We start from the raw sequence: 21,043 nt of genomic DNA, 5'->3' as shown, positions 1-21,043 counted from the left end.
GGGATCCAAGCTAGTTTCATTACACCAGCACAGGATGAAGAAATGTTCATCAATCAACTGAAAAAAATATCTATCTGTCTCTGTCTGTCTGTCTGTCTGTCTATTGTATGTATGTATGTACAGGTGCATCTCAATAAATTAGAATGTCGTGGAAAAGTTCATTTATTTCAGTAATTCAACTCAAATTGTGAAACTCGTGTATTAAATAAATTCAATGCACACAGACTGAAGTAGTTTAAGTCTTTGGTTCTTTTAATTGTGATGCTTTTGGCTCACATTTAACAAAAACCCACCAATTCACTATCTCAAAAAATTAGAATACATCATAAGACCAATAAAAAAAAAACATTTTTAGTGAATTGTTGGCCTTCTGGAAAGTATATTCATTTACTGTATATGTACTCAATACTTGGTAGGGGCTCCTTTTGCTTTAATTACTGCCTCAATTCGGCATGGCATGGAGGTGATGAGTTTGTGGCACTGCTGTGGTGGTATGGAAGCCCAGGTTTCTTTGACAGTGGCCATCAGCTCATCTGCATTTTTTGGTCTCTTGTTTCTCATTTTCCTCTTGACAATACCCCATAGATTCTCTATGGGGTTCAGGTCTGGTGAGTTTGCTGGCCAGTCAAGCACACCAACACCATGGTCATTTAACCAACTTTTGGTGCTTTTGGCAGTGTGGGCAGGTGCCAAATCCTGCTGGAAAATGAAATCAGCATCTTTAAAAAGCTGGTCAGCAGAAGGAAGCAAAATTTCTTGGTAAACGGGTGCAGTGACTTTGGTTTTCAAAAAACACAATGGACCAACACCAGCAGATGACATTGCACCCCAAATCATCACAGACTGTGGAAACTTAACACTGGACTTCAAGCAACTTGGGCTATGAGCTTCTCCACCCTTCCTCCAGACTCTCGGACCTTGGTTTCCAAATGAAATACAAAACTTGCTCTCATCTGAAAAGAGGACTTTGGACCACTGGGCAACAGTCCAGTTCCTCTTCTCCTTAGCCCAGGTAAGACGCCTCTGACGTTGTCTGTGGTTCAGGAGTGGCTTAACAAGAGGAATACGACAACTGTAGCCAAATTCCTTGACATGTCTGTGTGTGGTGGCTCCTTGACCCCAGCCTCAGTCCATTCCTTGTGAAGTTTACCCAAATTCTTGAATCGATTTTGCTTGACAATCATAAGGCTGCGGTTCTCTCGGTTGGTTGTCCATCTTTTTCTTCCACACTTTTTCCTTCCACTCAACTTTCTGTTAACATGCTTGGATACAGCACTCTGTGAACAGCCAGCTTCTTTGGCAATGAATGTTTGTGGCTTACCCTCCTTGTGAAGGGTGTCAATGATTGTCTTCTGGACAGCTGTCAGATCAGCAGTCTTCCCCATGATTGTGTAGCCTAGTGAACCAAACTGAGAGACCATTTTGAAGGCTCAGGAAACCTTTGCAGGTGTTTTGAGTTGATTAGCTGATTGGCATGTCACCATATTCTAATTTTTTGAGAGAGTGAATTGGTGGGTTTTTGTTAAATGTGAGCCAAAATCATTACAATTAAAAGAACCAAAGACTTAAACTACTTCAGTCTGTGTGCACTGAATTTATTTAATACACGAGTTTCACAATTTGAGTTGAATTACTGAAATAAATGAACTTTTCCACGACATTCTAATTTATTGAGATGCACCTGTATGTATGTATGTATGTTGTCTGTCTTAGCTTACAAATAGCTGTTCCCTGTCAACCAATCACTGAGGGCGATTTAAAAGAGCACGTTAATAAAACGTGATGTCATCCATAGCAACAAGGTCAACTCTAATTCACTCTTAAGATTTCCTTACTAAAACTTGCTCTTAGCAGTTTTGTGAATAGGTTTTAAACAAAAACTCCTAGCTAGGAACTCTTTGGAGACTCCTAGTGGTAAGATAAAAATCTTTGTGAATACGGGCCCTGGTTTTTTATAAAATGTATGCATTTTTGTAAGCAAAAGAATATAAACGTTTACATTAATGACAAATTATACTGTAGACAGTGTGCACATTTTATACGTTTTTTTTCTAGATACAAATTTAGTAACGTGCATCAAGGAGGATAGATAAAAAAAGTTATTTAATGATAAAGATTATTTTAATGCAATAATTCTTTTAATTCATTATAAAGGAAATATCAACATCTTGTAAAAAGCTTTCAACATTTCATTTTAGTGAATCACCACTTTAAAAAGGCTGGTGAACTGAAATATTATTAACAAATCCCATGAATTACCCTGTTATATATTGGGGGGAATATTTGACCCCTGGATTTGATTTTTGGGGGCATTTTATTACCTAATGTGGGCATATTTTTTTCTAAACATTTAAAACAAACTGTGTCTCATCTGTTTATGTCAGATCCTTTTTTTAAGAATTTATTAAGAATTGATTACCTATTAATTAAATCAACATCAATTTATATTTAATTCAATATGTATTACTAGGGACATATATTACCAGGACTATAATAGAATATTAAGAACTAATGCTATAAATGTAATAAATTTAGCACACAGGCAATTTTGTCTTTTTTTTATTTTTATTTTATTTATTTTTTGCCATTTTGTCCCTGAGCCCTCCTAAATTTCTGACCCTGGTTTTCAGTGTTCCCTTGGAAACATCCAGGAATTTTAAATTGTGGTTTCCAGGCCTAGAGAAGTAATTGAAATCAATAAAATCTTAAGTCACAGAAATGTCTATTTCCTTTGCTCTGCTCTAAAATATTTCAGTGGCTAGATTTTGCTCTTTGTGAGTAAGCTATAGTATAAATTAAAATCACAATGTTTTTTTTTTTATGTTTTTTTTTTATTGGATAGTGTACACGAATAAGTAGAGTTGTTTAAATATACTAATTCAAACACGTAGTAACTGAAATACAAATGGAAATCCAGCCTAGCAATCTATGTATGATTTGTAAAAACCCTTATCCATTAACCATGAATTATTGGAAAAGTCATGAGATTGTCATATGTCAAAAGGAATGGGAACCCTGGGTTTTTCTGAACAAGCTATACTTTTATTTTGGAGTGTATGGGAATTAAGACATATTTCCACATACAGTATAGTCCAAATTATTTGAATTATGTAAAACCAAAATGGGGAGAATATTAAAGTTCTTTAAGCCTTGAAATGCATCAATGCTTTCTGTTTGGTAGTTTGACAATGAGTGCAACAAGTGGGCTCAGTCCAGTAAACTGGTGGGGGTCAAGGGGGTAATTTTCGGTCACACACGTGGGCATTACAGTTAACCCTCAGCTAGAACTTTCTCGGTAGACTTCAGAGAGGGACCTTGCTGCTTCGAGAAACCCTTCCCCATTTACAGTACGTCATCAAACGGATCCCTTAAAGAGTCTGTAGGCGCTGTAATGGCACAATATTCGGCACCGAAGCAATATCAGAGTATGAAAACACTGTCTCCAGTCGAAACGATGGCAACTAACGATCCTCTACCACCCGGGTGGGAGATCAAAATTGACCCTCATACAGGGTGGCCGTTTTTTGTGGATCACAACAATCGCACAACGACGTGGAATGATCCGAGGCATGACACGAAAAAGGTAAGACAGACAAGACAAGGCAAAATCTCGATTTCGCAGTAAGTTGCGCTGTCAAGTCGCTGATCGGTTTTAGTTGGACGCATTCCTCAAGTTTATAACTGGTGTCATCTTGACGGGGTTGATGTTTTGTTTTTGTATGGCTCGTTTAATGTATTACTTTGGGTTTTAATATTTTACGAGGGTGTTACATCGAAAAGGACAATGATGTTGAGTGCGTAGGCAACGATCCCACTCATGACATATAAATCCTGCTTGAGCAGACACGGACAGGCGTAGAGCAACCACCACGCACTTGATATTCCCTTTAGTTCGTGCGAAAATCGCAGTCACATCCGCTGAAATAACCATCTGAAATATATTTGTGTCATGGTCTCAGCTGGAGTGATTGGTGTGTGACGCACTGCAGTCATATGTGATGCCTCAGAGTGGTAGAACGACTCCACAGTGTTTATTTAAAGCCTCAAGAACTACTCAGACTGCGCTCGATCTCAACATCCCTGAAACTGCACAGGACTAACAACGTCCCTGAAAGTTTCCTTACATGGGATTTGAGGAAGAACCACCCACTCACTGAATATGTCATTCCCAAATGAATGGGTTTCAAAGTTGAAACTTGGCACGTAAAATTAAGTTGTTACTCAGTTTCATTGCACCAGAAGTGTCAAAACGTTCCTCTAAGCATGATGTTTTAGTAGGGGGGGTTGGGGGGGGCTTGCCAGTTGGCATCTTTCATTAAACAGATCAACACTGTCCGAAGTTAGTGTCACCAAGAGTCTGCTGGAAAGACACAGCTGCCAGGAGATAAACTGGGAACAACTTTTGGCTTCTCTGTGTCAAAAAAAAAAAAAAAAAAAAAAAAAAGTAGAGGACAGGAGGTCATATATACCTAACCATTATTATACTTAGGGTTGGGAGGGTTACTTTTTAAATGTATTCCACTACAGGTTACAGAATACGTGCTGTAAAATGTAATTTGTAATGTATTCTGTTAGATTACTTAAGGTCAGTAACGTATTCTAAATACTTTGGATTACTTCTTCAGCACTGGTACATTTTTTCACTTGTTTTGACTATAAAAACTCTGCCAGTACAGCAAGACAAAATACACATGTTAAAAATACATTCTCTGAAAAACCTAAATATCTTATGCAGTGTTGATTCTAAAACAAGATAAATCAAATTGATCTTATTTTAAGGATTTTTTTGATATATTTACAGGAAAACAATACAAAAATTATTATCAAGAATACGATTTTTGCCCTAATATCAAAGGTCTTTAAAAAGAAATTATGATCTAACGTGAATTTTCTTGATAAAAAAAAAATATGATCGTGCATGGTATTGTGCATGTAAAAATACTTTTGAAAGAGTGAGTATTTTAACATTTACGGTTTGGCCATATTCACTTCCAGTGTAAGTGCCTCACTTTAGAGGGGCATGTCAAAATATTTTTTTGTGGTAATCAACATTATGCCACAAATGCTGTCAGTTGACCTTCATTTGTATTGAACCCAGAATAGTCCTTTAATGACGATATGTTAGTGACTGTATCTTGTTTGATGCTTATTGTGTCTGTATCACTGATTTACATTTATGAGTAAGGGAGGCCCTCCCCCTCACAAAGAATATTTTAAGCCACTGTGTCAACAGCACAGGAGCCCATTGAAAAATGCTTGTATGCCTGTGACACACACCTAGAGTGAGTCATTGCATTAGAATTGGCAGCATATATAGGGTATAACCTGCTGTAACCCAATCTCAACAGTTGCTGTGCAAAGAGTTTTTACCCACTCATGTTGCATGGTTGATCCTGGAATGCCTCGTCATTGAGAGAGGGTGGACTGACCTTTGCATGTCAAACAGATAAGGAGAGGAGATGGCCATATTAAAGCTGAACTCTACATGTCTGTCCTGGATTGAGCTTGTTGTATGATATTGATACAGTGATTAAAACCCAGAATCAAGTAGGTCAGGTGCAACTGCTGGCAATAAGCTATTTGTATATATCATTAAAATGTTTATATAGAGTAACAATAAAATAAAAGATACAATTACTTTGCAAAAATATTTACAATGGGTGAAATTCACATATGACTGAGTATGACTAGTTGTAAAAGCCTACACTTAACAATGATGTGAAACTTAACATGAACAATTTAGCTGGTGTAAAATACAGTAAATCATGTCAAAGAATGTGACAGAAGGTCATATGGAGTAACTATTTATAATACAAGAGTGACTTTTAGTTCAAAGTTAATTGAAAACATTATGAGATGTCAAGCACAACAGGGATTTCTATATTGTAGATCGTGAATGGGAATAATGTTCTGTTTGATCACTTCTAATGTTTGACAAGATTTAAATTAAGGGCTAACTGTGTTATATACCTTTTAACAATCCTATAATTTTCCTTTTACTGATTGTGGAGAGTTAATTTTTCACAAAATAGCAAACACATCTACATTCGCTGCTTCAGGGCCATATTGGGACTGATATTCAGCCAGAGAATGGGAATTTCATGTCCAAGTCAGCCAAGACAACATTTCAAAAATATACAATATATGCAATTACTAGAAAATGTTTTATACCACATATTGGGTTTAAATCACTTAGATTTGAGTTTTCTGACATAAGACTTCATTGCATCTGTTGTAAAAATAAGTTAATTTTAATGTCGTGTATTTTAAAGTCTAGGCAAATATTAACACGAAAGAACACTAACTGTACATAAATATTTCAAGATTTACAGATGCACAATTCAAATTTTCAGTGCTTTGTATTTTTTACATTTTAATTAACATTGCAGCAATAAAACAGAACCTCAATGAAGCTCAAGAAACTTACTGAAGCTTGAGTAATTGTCTTTACATTTTTATATCCCATTAAAAAGAGAAAAGCCAAATTCCATCAATAAGAGTGGAAAAAAAGACTAAAAATTACAAATCTGTTTTTCTTTTTCTTGGAATGTAAATGTTATGGACGCCAGCAATATGGTTACTGTCTCGGGCTTAAGTGCGTAATACAGTATTGAAGGCACTCTGTGCAGTTTGTTTCGTTGAGTTTAATCTTTTGTAAAGTCGTATTATTTTCAAACCGTGTCGTGCTGTTGCATCTGTATTCATTTACTTAAGTACATTTTTATTTTGTGACAGTAAAGAATATTTTTATTATCATTCTGCAATGCAAGGAATAAGAATTTCAGAGATTAACTGATTAAGATTAAAAGAACAGTCAGTATTGAACTTGTGATGATCTGATACCTGAAGAACATTCATTCATTCAGCTTATAGTATCTTTTTTCTCTGGAACTACCTTGATCCTTTCCCTGTTGTCAAGTGAAGCATCCTTGTGATGCCACAACAGCCAGTGTTTCAATGATAAAATACGGTAGAGACGGCATCTGCTATAAAACGGAATGCAATTCTGATCCCTTATATACCGGGTTATACGGATGGTTGGCAACTGTTATGCAACACACATGACTGAAAGTTTATTAATCAACATGCAGATCTGCCAGCCCAATTTTTGAGCGGCCCACCGGGAATTCTCCCAGTCCTCCTGATTAGCCACTCCGGCCCTGAGCTGCTTTCTTGCTCAGAAAACTTACCCTGGTCTCTTTTATTCGATAAACCATTATCTCTGACTTAAAATAATTTTGGCCAAATGTTATGCCACTTTCTACCATCGGGCCGAATGGTTCTCGTTGGGAAACGCGTGAGAGGTAAACATGCGTTATGGAGGATGATCACATATTTTGGTTAGGACTGCTTTCCCCCCCTAGTCTTTACTCTGCAAAAGCACAGGAAAGTCACGTCTGATGTCGCAAAAAGGAAAGCAAAGAGAAAAAGGCAAGAGGTTTACCATCATTTGCTCTAAGGGGTTGTGCATTTCACCAGACACGAACACACATAAAGGTAAAAGTTCCCAGCTGAAAAGGACATATTAGATGAACAATTCTTTGATATATTATATGCATTTTAATGAGCCAGCTAGCCTAATCTACCTCCCTGACCAAAAAAGTGTGTAGAAAAATAATGTAATGGCCAGCTACCTAGAGTTACCTTGGCATTGGCAAATTGACAATCGTGAGTCGCCACATACTTAAACCATTTCACCAGCACAGTTGAGCACAGTAAGCAAACCGTGCTGTTTGTAATCAGACCGTGCCGAACCGTGCTCTAGTGAAAATGCTACTGGAATCGTTTGGCTGTTACAATTTTTTGTCTGCGCTTTGTCCCCAACTTGTAACTTGTCAACCACATGCTTTCTTAATTTGTTTTCTCCTGCTAAACAGTTTGGCGAATAGCTACTAAATACTTAGACCTTTGAACAAGAGACCTTTGAACTCACCACATAATTAGAAGTGACCAACGTTGATCAAACATGGTATGAACAGTGTATATAACATATATGTTGGACAAATACAAACATATATGTATATGGATGCAATGCACAGTTTACATGACACATTTTGTATTTCCCTATGTTAGGCAAATGTTAAATGTTGAAGCATTACTAGCATTATGGTGCTTAATATTTCTTCTCATTGCATGAGGATACAACTATTTGAACAATCATGAGCAAATATATCAGTCAACAAGTCTAAACAGAATGTCTTTAAAAGTCCTTTTGGTAAAACAACTGTTTACTCATTTTATATTATGCATTTTTTCTCCCCAGATTTTTTCAAATGGCCCCTCTATGTCCTCAGAATCTCCTGAGGACATGCACAAAACCATTTTTCAAGAAATGAGGCAGCCAACATTACGCCAGGGCTACATCACCATCCCTGTCTCCCATGAAAACACTGAACCCAGGCTGCAGTATCCAAGTTTCTCGTACATCCATCCAGCAGTGCAGCAGAATTTGAGAACAGATGGCCGAACACCTTCCCCTACCCCATCAGCATACTGTCGGCCTAGATCTCCAGTGCAGGCTCCATCAGAAACATGTTTGTCTTGCTCACCTGCTTCACATGGACCTGAGGTAAGATCATTATGTTCCAATTTTAGAATATGTGCTGCTGAAGCAAACACTCATTATGAATTGGACTTTGTTTTAATAGTTCATTGAGGTGACATAGTCTCTGTTAGACAATGTATTCATTGCTTTGGGTTCATATGAATACATTTACTATGCAGGATTACAACAGTCATGAAAATCCTGGAAATGTCAGGGCATTTTAAAAGTGTGATACTGATTTCTAAGCCTGAAAAAGTTATTTAAAATAATAAAATCTTAAAAGGTGATTGAAAAGTCATGGAAATACCTATAGTCAATATAGTCTTATGTAATGCTAAGTTCTAAAGTATTATAAAGTAAATTACTCTATACTTCTTGTGTGCAATCTTGATAAACTGATTTTTATAAATTCCTGTTTGGTAATTGCGATCAACTGGAAAAGTCATAGAAATACCCTGGCTGTATTTGACTGTATTGTGCATAAATTTACTCTTTTGTTAAATTTATATTTGGAAAGGTTTTTGTAATTAACAGACTCTGCATATAGTCTCTACAAATATACTGCATATAGAAATGCATACTTCTCCAGTGTTCTGTATTTGAAAAAAAAAAAAAAAAAAAAATGAAACCTGTTAAAAGTTGCTGTGCTATGCATATTAATACATTATTGCTGATTTATATGTTCTATATGTATTTACAATGGCACTTCACATTGGTGTGTCAACCCTTCCCCATGTATAATGGGGATTTAAATCTTGCCTGACGAAATGCTTCCAAAATCAAGTTCTGTATTGCATTTTTCTTTGCCTCAGGTTCATCAACCACAGGGGACACACCAACCAAGTAGTGGCCTTCATCAACAGCACCGACCTAGCAACACAGGCCTTCGGGCAGGCTACATTTCCATTCCAGTAATCCATGAAGGTGTAGGAGGGGCCTTACAATTCCAGCCTAGCCAAAGTTCTCATCCCACACGAGAAAAAATCCCAATCTACCGTGAACAAATGCCCATTCAAATACAACAGAATCGCACTGCCAGTCCCAGCCTCATAAGGGCCCAGTCCCCAGTCAGGTCTCAGATCATGGGAGAGAGACCACAGGTAAGTGTGAAGAGCACTTAAAGCTATAATTATTAGGTCTTGATCAACAAATGCTCAAAGTGTGCATTGAAAAATATATTAAAGTAAAAGAAACAAAAAGAAAATTAAGTAATAAGAATATAAGCCATCAGCTTGCACATGCATCTTACACTTGTACTGTATCTTCAATTCTATAATATTGACTGAAGTCATAATACAAGTTTTCAGAAGTAATTTTTTCTCTTAGATTTGTTTTACTTTGTTTTAAACTAAAGTGAATTTGTTAACATTGCCAGAGCCAGCAACATATTGGACACACAGGGATACCACCTAAAGCTGAACAACCCATTGAAGAAACCATCAGAGGTTCTTCAGTTGAGATCCCAATGCAGAGAGTGAGTGATGTGCCACAGACCACACATCACCCGGTAGTACAACAACACCACCAACAACCTACACAAACACCTCCAGCAAAAGCACAGCAACCTGTACAGCTGCCACCGCATGTATCAGAGACACCCAATATCACCATCCAAGTTCCTTCAGCACCAGAACCCCAGGAATCAGCTTCCCCTCAAACACCTCAAGAGGTTCCACCTCCACAAGTTCAGCCTGAGGAGACTTTGGAACAAGATCTGAGCCACCCAGGACTGATCAAAGTGCAGCAGATATTGGAACGTGTGGAGAAACTAGCACAGGAGGTTAAATGTTTTGATGGGAAGAAGAATGATAAGCGATACATGTTGCTGGAGGAGATGTTGACCAAAGAACTGCTTGCTCTGGATTCTGTAGACCCTGGAGGTCGCGTAGATGTGCGTCAAGCTCGGAGGGATGGCGTTCGTAGAGTTCAGACCATTCTAGAAGAACTGGAGATGTTTGGTGAGCAGTTAGAAGGAGTGGGTGGTGATATCTACCCTGAGGCTAATAACCCAACCCAGAAAGGAGAGCTGAGTATGATTGACCGGGCAAACACAGAGAAGGCAAAAGATATATCATAATTGCACAATTTGGAGAGGAACACTACTGTAATCAAATCCCCATTTTTGTTTTTACTTGTGCAATTATTATGAGTTGCATGCACAAATAATTGAAGTTTTCTGTTGGCAATGATCTAACATGTGATTTGTTTACTGAGTGCAATCATGTGTGCTGTTATGTGATGCTACTGTTGTTGAATCTCATCATGCCAGTGTCTTGTAGCACAGACATGGTGTTGGCAAGTTTTATTCAAAGACATACATGAAGAAGAGGCCTTGAACCAGACAAAAGTATTTTAACCTCTAAAATGTATCTTTTGTACCATGTAGAATAAATGACAAAATGCCTATATTCCTTAAGAACTTATGATGTTTTTGAAGTAGTGGGCTATCAACGTGAAAAACAATTTGATTCTAAACATTTTCATGCGTGGGCTATAAGAGAAAGGACATTCATCTTAAATGAGTCTGTAAAGACTCTCATTTTGGTTTTGAAATATGAAGGTTTTCTGTTTTATATAAAAATGAATGCCTTGTCTATTCTTGACACTTTGAATATAAACATTTGAACATACAAGACAATAAGTCATTGATGAGTGTGAGCTTTTAACTGACAGAATTGCCTGTGATGGTTTGAACGCTTGTCAGTATTGTTATTTGTTGAATGACAGTGTTACAAATAATACTATATTTTTATTCTATTTTTCTGTGTCAAAATCAACATTTACAATAGTAAGAATGTTCCACATCTCCATAAATGTGTAGAATCTAAAAGAAAATAAATTACATTCATAAAACTATCATGCATGTGGTGGCCTTATGGTTAAGAACTTGGTTTGTAAAAGCATCCAGGTTCCAGTCCAAAGTAGGGGTGATTCATGAACTAGCGAGGTACAGAAATAACAATCCTATTCGATCACCATTGTCCCCTTGAGCCCAAACTTGCTCCAGGAGGGCTAGCAATTGGTGTACTAAAAGTTACTTTGTATAATGTGTCAGCTAAATTCAGTTTAAAATACTTTTGTGAGGCTTTTTTATTTTATTTTTATCTCTTTGACTCGTTACTAGCTATGATGTAGTACAAAAAGCAACCAGAACCAGTTGCAAAGTCTGTTTTGTGACATAGTATGCAATGTCCAGTGTTCCCAGCTTGGTTATTTGCAGTTTGTTAAAATGTAGACATAATTTGGTCACATAAGCATGACTGCAAATAAAATATAATAAAGCACTGTGCTGACATTAAGTTGCATGATTTCTAATTTACAACCACAGTTAAAAAAGGAACACATAGAATAATTCCAGTATTCAACATACAGTGGCATTGTCTGCTCATGCTGCAACATACTTGTCCATACAAATTGGAAAGTAAAGCATAGGGTTCCCGCTAGGGCTGCACGATTATGACAAAAATCATATTTATCGATTATTTCCCTTGATACTGCTAGATACTAATAGAATTTAGTGTGGGGCAATGCCATATGCTTTATATGTAGGCTACACATTCAAAACAAGCTGAAAACTGTTCCTTAATTGCTTCATTATTTTAATTGCATGAATAACAAAAGTATTATTCAAACTTTAAATAAATTAAACACAGAAAGTGAGCATTACTGACATGCCTTTAGACTAATCTACAAACTTTTGACTTTGCATTCATATACACAATGGACCAAAACATTTTGATGCAATGGGAGTAGATCTACATGGAGTGCTGTAATTGACACTTTACAAGATTAATTAAAGGAATATTCCAGGTTCAATACAAGTTAAGCTCAATCGACAGCATTTGTGCCATAATGCCAAAAATAATTTCGACTCGACCCTCCTTTTCATAAAAAAAAATTAAAGAAAAGAAAAAGGAACAAATCTGGGTTACAGTGGAAGTGAATGGGGCCAATTTTTGGAGGGTTTAAAGACAGAAATGTAAAGCTTATGATTTTATAAAAGCACTCACTTTTTTGTGTGTGCTTTTATCCATACTTTTTTACAATTTTTGTGGTAATCAATAATGTGCCACAAATGCTGTTGATTGAGCTTAACTTCTATTTAACCCAGAATATTCCTTTAATTGCGGCAGCTGTAATTGTAATCTCAATTAATTGTGCAGCCCTAGTTCCCACAGTCATGGAAAACCTGGAAATATAAAGGAATTATAAAATTTGATTTCCAATCCTGGATTTGTAGATTTGTAATTAATTTATTAAAAAGAAAATTCTATAATAATTATAATTTTTCAAATGTTTAATTGTTCACTGACGAGACATTTCTCCTTTGTGAGTGCAATAAAATTATTATTTTTTTTTTAAATCCTTAGACTCCAGTCTGGAAATGTCATGGGATAGTCATGGAAATTCACCGGTCATAAGGTGTGAGAAGCTTGAATGAATTATTATTATTATTATTATTATTATTATTATTATATAGTACTTACAGTGTTATAGGCTAGGATTACTGTAGTATCATGCTCTCTAAGGTTGGACCTTAGCAGCATAAAATGCATCAACATTTTTAAGAATCATAAAGTCCCATCTAGTTTCTGTAAGCAAATAAATTATATAAAAAAAATCCATATTCACAAACAAAATGAAGAATTACCATCATGTTCAAATAAGAAAAAGGTTTAGCTAGATATAGGTTATATATCAACAGCATCTACATTATATTTGAATTCATCATTTATCCTATTTAGACCCACAGGACTATAGATTGATTGATTTTGATAATATACATTTTTACAAACATTAAAACAGTATCAGCAATATAATATTAAAAACAGCCCATCAGTGATGGAAAGCACTGCACAATTCAATTTAAAAATAAATACAATCTAATGTATAGTTAAAGTAATACATAAAAAAATACCAATAACATTGGATTGAAAAACAAGTAGTGCAAGTCCATGTGCATCTCCAGCGCAGATGAACGACTGTATGATGTTCAGTGTGACGGAGGAGGTCACGTGCGTGTATTGCTGGAGGAAATTGTTTCAGTCGCCGCTGCTCCCCTCAGTGGAAAATCCTAGACCGGTCGGCACATTTCTGAACCACTTCAGCATTGTCGACCTTGTGAAACTGACATCGCCGGCGTTTAAATGCTCCAAAAACTCATTTTCGATGGTCGCCCAGTACTTAACATAGGGACACGATGCCGAGCTTTATCAGATTATTATAAACATTTACACAGGTACGGAGCTAGCAGGTTAGCTGGTCCAACGCACCAGGCTGCTGGCGTTTACAGAGACTGCCAGTAAGACGTCAAAGGAGCCGCTTCATCATTCCTCGTTTCTCGGATCGGAAACAAATCCAGCTGTTTGATTTCGGGACGCGCTCTCATCTTTTGGTATTTTGGGGAGCATGGAGCTGTTTCAAGCTAAAGATCATTATATTCTCCAGAGCGGAGATAACGCGCTGTGGTGCAGCAGGAAAGATGGATCTATGATCGTGAGACCTGGTAATGATTACATTTCAACTCCGTCACTTACATGTATAGTGGTCGTTCAAAATGATAGACTCGGCTTCACGAATAGAACAGAACGCAGATGTCTTGATACGCGTGTTTTAACAGTGTTACAATGTTACATTTTCACTGGCTACATTGTTGTCATTCCTCGCTTACAGTTGCTGAAAACGAGCTTCAAAACATAGGCTGAGAGGAGTGATTTGTACTCCGGAGAGGGGGAGATCTGAAAATCATTATTAGCCTAAGTTGTGGATGTTAAATAGATTGACATGTCTGTTTCTCATCTATCGAGGAAGGCTGTTCTCTGAAAGATGCCCAAACATTCATCTCTTTGCTGTTTTCATTGCCCTACTTTCACAACAGAGGTGCGTGGATGACATGAGTGTCAGTGGATTCCTCCAATGATGTTTTGGCAAAATGTTGTCCCATAAATACATTTATCTACTATTTCTAACACCCAGTGCTTGACACATGCAGATAGGGGGTCAATACATTTTGGTCAAGGGCGTTTAGATGTCAGCTGAGAATTTCGTTCATTTCCTTACTAAATGTTAGCCAAGCCGTTTGTGTGTATCTGATAATAATAATAATAATGTTTAATCCGTTTATGTGGGTCACATGTGAACATCTTACTCTCACATGTGATATCAAAAAGGGAGAAAAGTGGCTATGATCAAATATTATTACTTTAATAATTTAAGAAATGAAAACTGTCTGATTGGGCAGAAACATAAAGAGTATACACCGATCAGCCACAACATTAAAACCACCTGCCTAATATTGTGTAGGTCCCCCTCATGCCGTCAAAACAGCACCAACCCGCATCTCAGCACAGCATTCTGAGAGACTATTCTTCTCACCACAACTGTACAGAGAGGTTATCTGAGTTACCGTAGACTTTGTCAGTTCAAACCAGTCTGGCCATTCTCTGTTGACCTCTCTCATCAACAAGGCATTTCTGTCCACAGAACTGCTGCTCACTGGATGTTTTTGGCATCATTCAGAATAAATTCTAGAGAAAATCCCAGGAGATCAGCAGTTACAGAAATACTCAAACCAGCCCATCTGGTACCAACAATTATGCCGTGCTCCAAATCACTGAGATCACATTTCCCCCATTCTGATGGTTGATGTGAACATTAACTGAAGCTTCTGACCGTATCTGCATGATTTTAGGCACTGCACTGCTGCCACACGATTGGCTATTTAGATGATCGCATGGATGATTGTTGGTGCCAGACGGGCTGGTTTGAGTATTTCTGTTACTGCTGATCTCCTGGGATTTTCAAACACAACAGTCTCTAGAATTTACTCAGAATGGTGCCAGAAACAAAACACATCCAGTGAGCGGCAGTTCTGTGGACAGAAATGCCTTGCTGATAAGAGAGGTCAGCAGAGAATGGCCAGACAGGTTCGAACTGACAAAGTCTGCGGTAACTCAGATAACCTCTCTGTACAATTGTGGTGAGAAGAATATCTGAGATGCGGGTTGGCGCTGTTTTGGCGGCACATGGGGGGCTACACAATATTAGTCAGGTGGTTTTAATGTTGTGGCTGATCGGTGTATATATATATATATATATAATTAACATTAAATATTCACCACATCAACTCTGATCAGCGATTTGGCCTATTTCTAAATATGCTGGGCACTATCTAATTCCCTCACATGCCTCACAAGTGAAAAAAAAAAAAAAACTGTTAAATGGTGATGGTTAAAGTCAGGGGTCAGCCATGTGACTTTGCTTCTGGAGAAAGTGTTAGGTGTGTTAGGGCAGTGCAAAGCAGTGGTAGATGGCTGTGAAGGTGAGGGCGTGGTCGAGCGCCTGTCTGGGGGAGAGAGAAAACGGTAAGGACATCCACCTGAGATGAATTGCTACTAATTACCATTTCTATGTTCTCAGTGAGAGACGGGGGAGATAAAAGGCAACCCAGTCCACAGAGAGTGCAGAGGGAGTTGCACACCAGATACTGCATTTCTGTATTATAGAGTGCTGTGCTGGAAAGCTGATCTGTCTTACACTTTTATGCTGCAAAGCAGACTTTTATTTTGAGTGTGAGCTGTAAAGCCATTTCTGTTATTTTGTAAATAAAATCTGACCCACGTGGAACGTGGAAACCAACTCCAACTTCCTCTTTATCTGCCCCACAAATGAACCTTTGTTACACTGGTGCCGAAACCCAGAAAAAAAAGAGAAAGTTATGCTGCTATGGAGTCGTCTTCACCGCTGGAGGAAGTATTCCGATCCCTCGCCAGCATCCACCAGGCTCAAGACCAGGCCCTCATGGATCTGCGGGCAGAGCAGCAACAGCGCTTCGAGCATTGCGGATGCTTGGTGCCTCAGGAGGGGGTGCATGCCGCGACCCCGGCAGCAGTGAACCCTCATTTGTTGCTCGCTAAGATGGGGGCGCAAGACGATCCAGAGGTCTTTCTGGAGCTCTTCAAGTGCACGGCCCAAGCTCTGGAACGGCTGCGGGCGTAATGGGCAGTCCACCTCTTACCGCTGCTGACCGGGGAGGCCCAACTCATGGCACAACAGCTCCCGGTCAACAACCTCCTGAGGTACCCAGAGCTGAAGAAAGCATCCTGCAGTGGGTCAGCCGCAGTCCAGAGGAGCACTACCAGCGGTTCTGATCCCTGACGATGAGCGAAGTCGGCCACCCGTTTGCCCTCGCTCAACAGCTCCGTGATGCCTGCCGGCGGTGGGTGCTGGCTGAGGAGCTGGATGAAGTCGCTGGATGTATCCATACAGTTGGTAGAGGACCATTTAGCGGCGTACCCGGTGCCCCGGCCTCGGGGGTGTATTAACCCTCCTGCTTCTCTCTCCCCCGGCTCTACCCATTCTTCCTCTCGGGTGGGGGAAGCTGCCGCCACTAGTGTGGGTGTGAGGTTCGGGCTGGTCTGTTGGAGTTGCGGGGAGCCAGGTCATGTCCGCGAACAGTGCCCGGTGATGGAGGTGGAGATGTTGATACAGGTCCCTGATATTCCACAGGCCGCCAAATACCCGTGAGTATTGGGGGGGTACATACCAAACCTTGGTGGGTTCAGGTTGTAACCAAACCTCTATTCATCAATGCTTGGTTCAAAATGGGGCATTGAATACAAATAATCTGCTGAAGGTGAGGTGTGAGCACAGGGATATTTATGATTATACTGCAATGACCGTCATTATTCTTTTTTGGGGTCAAAAGCATAATTTGAGGCTGTGGTTAGTTCCCGCCTCACCCATCCACTAATTTTGGGTACTAATTGGCTGGCTTTTCCCAAATTGTTAAAAGTGTTGTGTGTTGGGAGTCGCGTAGTGCCATGCGAGGTTCGGACATGTGAACGGTGAGCTCTGCGCACTTTACTAGTTTTAATACTTGTTGTGTCATAATCCGGTGAGATTTGATACACTCAGTTTCATAACTGTTCTATGAAGACAATATGTCAAATAATTCAAAATCCTCAGGCTCTGGAGACATTAAAAGACACTTACGTGCTCAAGCTGAACCCCAAACAACAGGCTGAAATCCCGGGACTCAATTTGGCCGGTGCGTTGTAAGAGATCCAGCGTCAACTGTCGAGCATGACGGCAATGCTGACGAAGGTCGTTGCTGACTTGGAGGATCTTGCTGTAATACGTCGATCGATCACTGCCATGGAGACAAAATTCACTGAGTTGGTTACAAGAGTGTCGGATGTTGAGAAACGGATCGATTATCTGGAGTCATCGGAGAGGAAATTAGCTGCTAACCCGCTAGCGACCAAAGTGGACTTGGAGTGCATTTGGGAAAAGTTGGAAGACCTTGAGAATCATAATCGTAATCGGCGAAACAACATCCGAATTGTTCGAATATCTGAGAACGAAGAAGGACGAGATATGGTGAAATTCCTAGACGAGCTCTTCCCGAGTCTGCTCGACATAACAGGCCATAAGCTGGAAATCAACGAGCTCACAGAGTTCCGGCTCAGAGATCCGCTGAGGGAGACAGGCCCCGATCAATTCTGGCAAAATTTCTGAGATCATCCGATAAAGATCTCATGTTACGCGAGGCGAGGTGTAAAGGAAGGCTTTCTTGGAAGAACCACAGCATTTTCTTGTTCCCAAACTTTGCGAATTCGACAAGAGAGAAACGTGACCGATTCAAGGAATGCAAGAAACTCTTACACTCTTACATCAACGGAGGGTCGTTTTTGCACTGATGTTCCCTGCCAAATTGAGAACAGATATTAAGGATGGCCGTGAAATAATTACATGCACATAGATTAGGGCATTTGTTACACTCATGTAAACCCATAAAAAGAAGGAAGGTTATTTCTTTTCTTAAACATAAGAAATATGATATAGTGTTTCTTCAAGAAACACATCTTTCCCCGCAGGAAGCTGAAAAATTTGGGAAGATATGGGGTGGACATGTTTTCTTTAGTCCTGGCTCAAGTAAGGGCAGGGGAGTCATTACATTGATAAGTAAACATCTACAATTCAAATGTCTCAAACAGATTAAAGAAAAATTAGGAAGAGTCATTATTGTTTTAGCAGAAATTCAGGGGCAAAGATTGATTTTGGCTAATATTTACGCACCTAATGCTGATGAACAGGGCTTTTTTGTAGATCTTGAAGGGATGTTGCAAGCCTCTGGCACCCCTCGTGATATAATATTTGTAGGAGACTTTAATCTTTTGATGGACTCAGTCCTTGATCATAGTGAAGCAAAAGTGTGTAAGCCCCCTAGAGCAACACTGACACTTCACAGGATGTGTAAAAATCTTGGTCTTACAGATATTTGGAGACTTTTGAACCCATCTGGTAGGGACTATGCATTTTTTTCATCAGTCCATAAGATTTATTCTAGAACAGATTTTTTTATATATCTAAGTCCCTCATTTCATCTGTTGTGGATTGCTCAATTGGAAACATCTTAGTCTCAGATCACACCCTGGTGAGTTTAGAGGTGTTGTCACATACGGAGGAAAAGAAATCATATAGTTGGTGCTTTAATGTATCCCTTTTGCAAAATCTTGAATTTCAACAAAGGTTAAAGGCTGAAATCAATATTTATATGGAGACCAACTGGTCCTCAGTATCCTCTGTGGGCATGGCTTGGGAGGCACTTAAAGCGGATCTTAGGGGTCGGAACATACAGTATGCCTCATTCATCAAAAAGTCCAAAGCATGAGAACTCGTGGAGTTGGAAGGGAATATTAAAAGTGCCAAAGCAGAGCTGAAGCACCAATGTCATCTGATGGCCTCAGAGAATTGGCCCGATTGAAATACAGATATAATACTATTTTGTCATGGAAGGTGGAGTTTTGGCTATTCAGGGCAAGACAGTCATACTTTGAGTCGGGGGACAAAGCAGGGAAGCTTTTGGCTAGATATATAAAGCAGAGAGAGTCTTTTTCTACCATTCCCTCTACCAAATCTGCTGGTGGTGAAATGTTTACCTCGGCCATTGATATTAATAATGCTTTTAAAGAATTCTATCTTGACCTTTATAGTTCCACGTCTTTGTCTACTGATTATGATATTAGAAATTTTGTGGAACCATTAGAACTCCCTAAACTGACGACTGAGCAGAAAAATTCTCTTGATTCTGAGATAACCTTGGAGGAGCTTGATGAGGTAATTAAGGCCCTGCCTATAGGCAAGGCTCCAGGGCCAGATGGCTTTGCCGCTGAATTTTTTAGATCTTATGCCACAGAACTGGCTCCACTTTTGCTAGAAGTTTATATGGAATCATTAAAGAATGGAAAGCATCCGCCAACCATGACACAAGCCCGGATAAGTCCGATTCTTAAAAAGGACTAAGGTCCAAGCAAGTGTAAGAGTTACCATCCAATGTCCCTGATCCAGCTAGATGTTAAAATATTGTCAAAAATTCTGGCTAACCGATAAAGTAAAGTTAGCAGTAAGCCCTACCGCTTACCCAAACACAAAAACAGGTAATACGGGAAGAATTAAAGGCCATGCTCGAAATGGGGGTAATATAAGAATCCCACAGTGATTGGGCCAGCCCGGTTGTTCTGGTATCTATGAGCAATGGCTTGGTCCGGTTCTGTGTGGATTATAGGAAAGTCAATGCGGTGTCAAAATTTGACGTATATCCAATGCCTCGTATTGACGAACTGCTCGATCGGTTGGGCACAGCTCACTTTTACTCGACACTGGACATAGGTTAAGGGTTATTGACAGATCCCCTTAACGCCGATGTCCCGAGAGAAAATGGCCTTCTCAACACTGTTTGGATAACACCAATTTGTGACCCTTGCATTCGGTTTGTTTAGGGCCCCGGCTACGTTTCAACGTCTTATGGACCAAGTCCTCAGACGTCACGCTGCATATGTCGCTGGCACATGCAGCATCTTTGGGCCGTTCTGAGGTCGCTGCGAAGAGTGGGACTCACGGCAAACCTGAAGAAGTGCGCAATTGGACGAGTGGAGCTACGGTATCTGGGGTTCCACTTGGGGCATGGGCAGGTGCGACCCCAAATTGATAAAGCCGCAGCGATTGCGACCTGCCTGAGTCTTAAGACCAAAAAGGAGGTGAGACAGTTCTTGGGGCTGGCTGGCTATTATCAAAGGTTTGTGCCTAATTATTCGGATGTCACCAGCCCGCTGACTGATCTCACTAAAAAGGGAGCTCCAGACCCGGTCCAGTGGACAGAGTCATTGTTTTACAGGCGGACGCATCGGACTGGGGGCTGGGTGCTGTTCTGTCCCAGGTGGTGGAGGGGGGAGGAGCGCCCGGTGCTGTACATTAGTCGAAAGCTCTCTATGAGAGAGACGAAGTACAGCATCATAGAGAAGGAGTGTTTGGCCATTAAGTGGGTGGCCCTCACTCTCCGCTACTATTTGTTGGGATGAGCGTTCACCCTCTGTTCGGACCACACCCCGCTCCAATGGCTCCACCGCATGAAGGATGCCAGTACCTGGATCACCTGTTGGTATTTGGCATTCCAGCCATTTAAGTTTGAGGTGGTTCACAGACCGGGGCACAGAT

The 21,043-nt window shown here is 39.6% G+C and overlaps 2 protein-coding genes across 3 annotated transcripts in view; both read left to right on the top strand.

Annotated features, from left to right (window-relative positions):
- Positions 1–3,284: 3,284 nt before the first annotated feature.
- On the top strand, positions 3,285–11,853 carry LOC127412365 (BAG family molecular chaperone regulator 3-like). The gene is made up of 4 exons (XM_051648658.1): positions 3,285–3,583; positions 8,264–8,569; positions 9,358–9,645; positions 9,921–11,853. Exons 1-4 carry the CDS (start codon positions 3,392–3,394, stop codon positions 10,620–10,622), a joined length of 1,488 nt encoding a protein of 495 aa, XP_051504618.1. The 5' UTR covers positions 3,285–3,391; the 3' UTR covers positions 10,623–11,853.
- Positions 11,854–13,610: 1,757 nt separating this feature from the next.
- The window catches only part of inpp5f (inositol polyphosphate-5-phosphatase F), a 31,617-nt gene continuing 24,184 nt past the window's right edge, over positions 13,611–21,043 (top strand). For both annotated transcript variants that reach the window (XM_051648650.1, XM_051648649.1), the window contains exon 1: positions 13,611–14,051. In XM_051648650.1, the coding sequence (XP_051504610.1) occupies positions 13,955–14,051 (97 nt within the window). In that variant the 5' untranslated portion in view covers positions 13,611–13,954. The remainder of the gene's footprint in view (positions 14,052–21,043) is intronic.

The sequence above is a fragment of the Myxocyprinus asiaticus genome, chromosome 21 (assembly GCF_019703515.2).
Source record: "Myxocyprinus asiaticus isolate MX2 ecotype Aquarium Trade chromosome 21, UBuf_Myxa_2, whole genome shotgun sequence".
NCBI classification, from domain to species: Eukaryota; Metazoa; Chordata; class Actinopteri; order Cypriniformes; family Catostomidae; genus Myxocyprinus; species Myxocyprinus asiaticus.
Note: the sequence above shows the minus strand (reverse complement) of the source record. Positions and strands in the feature narration are given on the sequence as shown.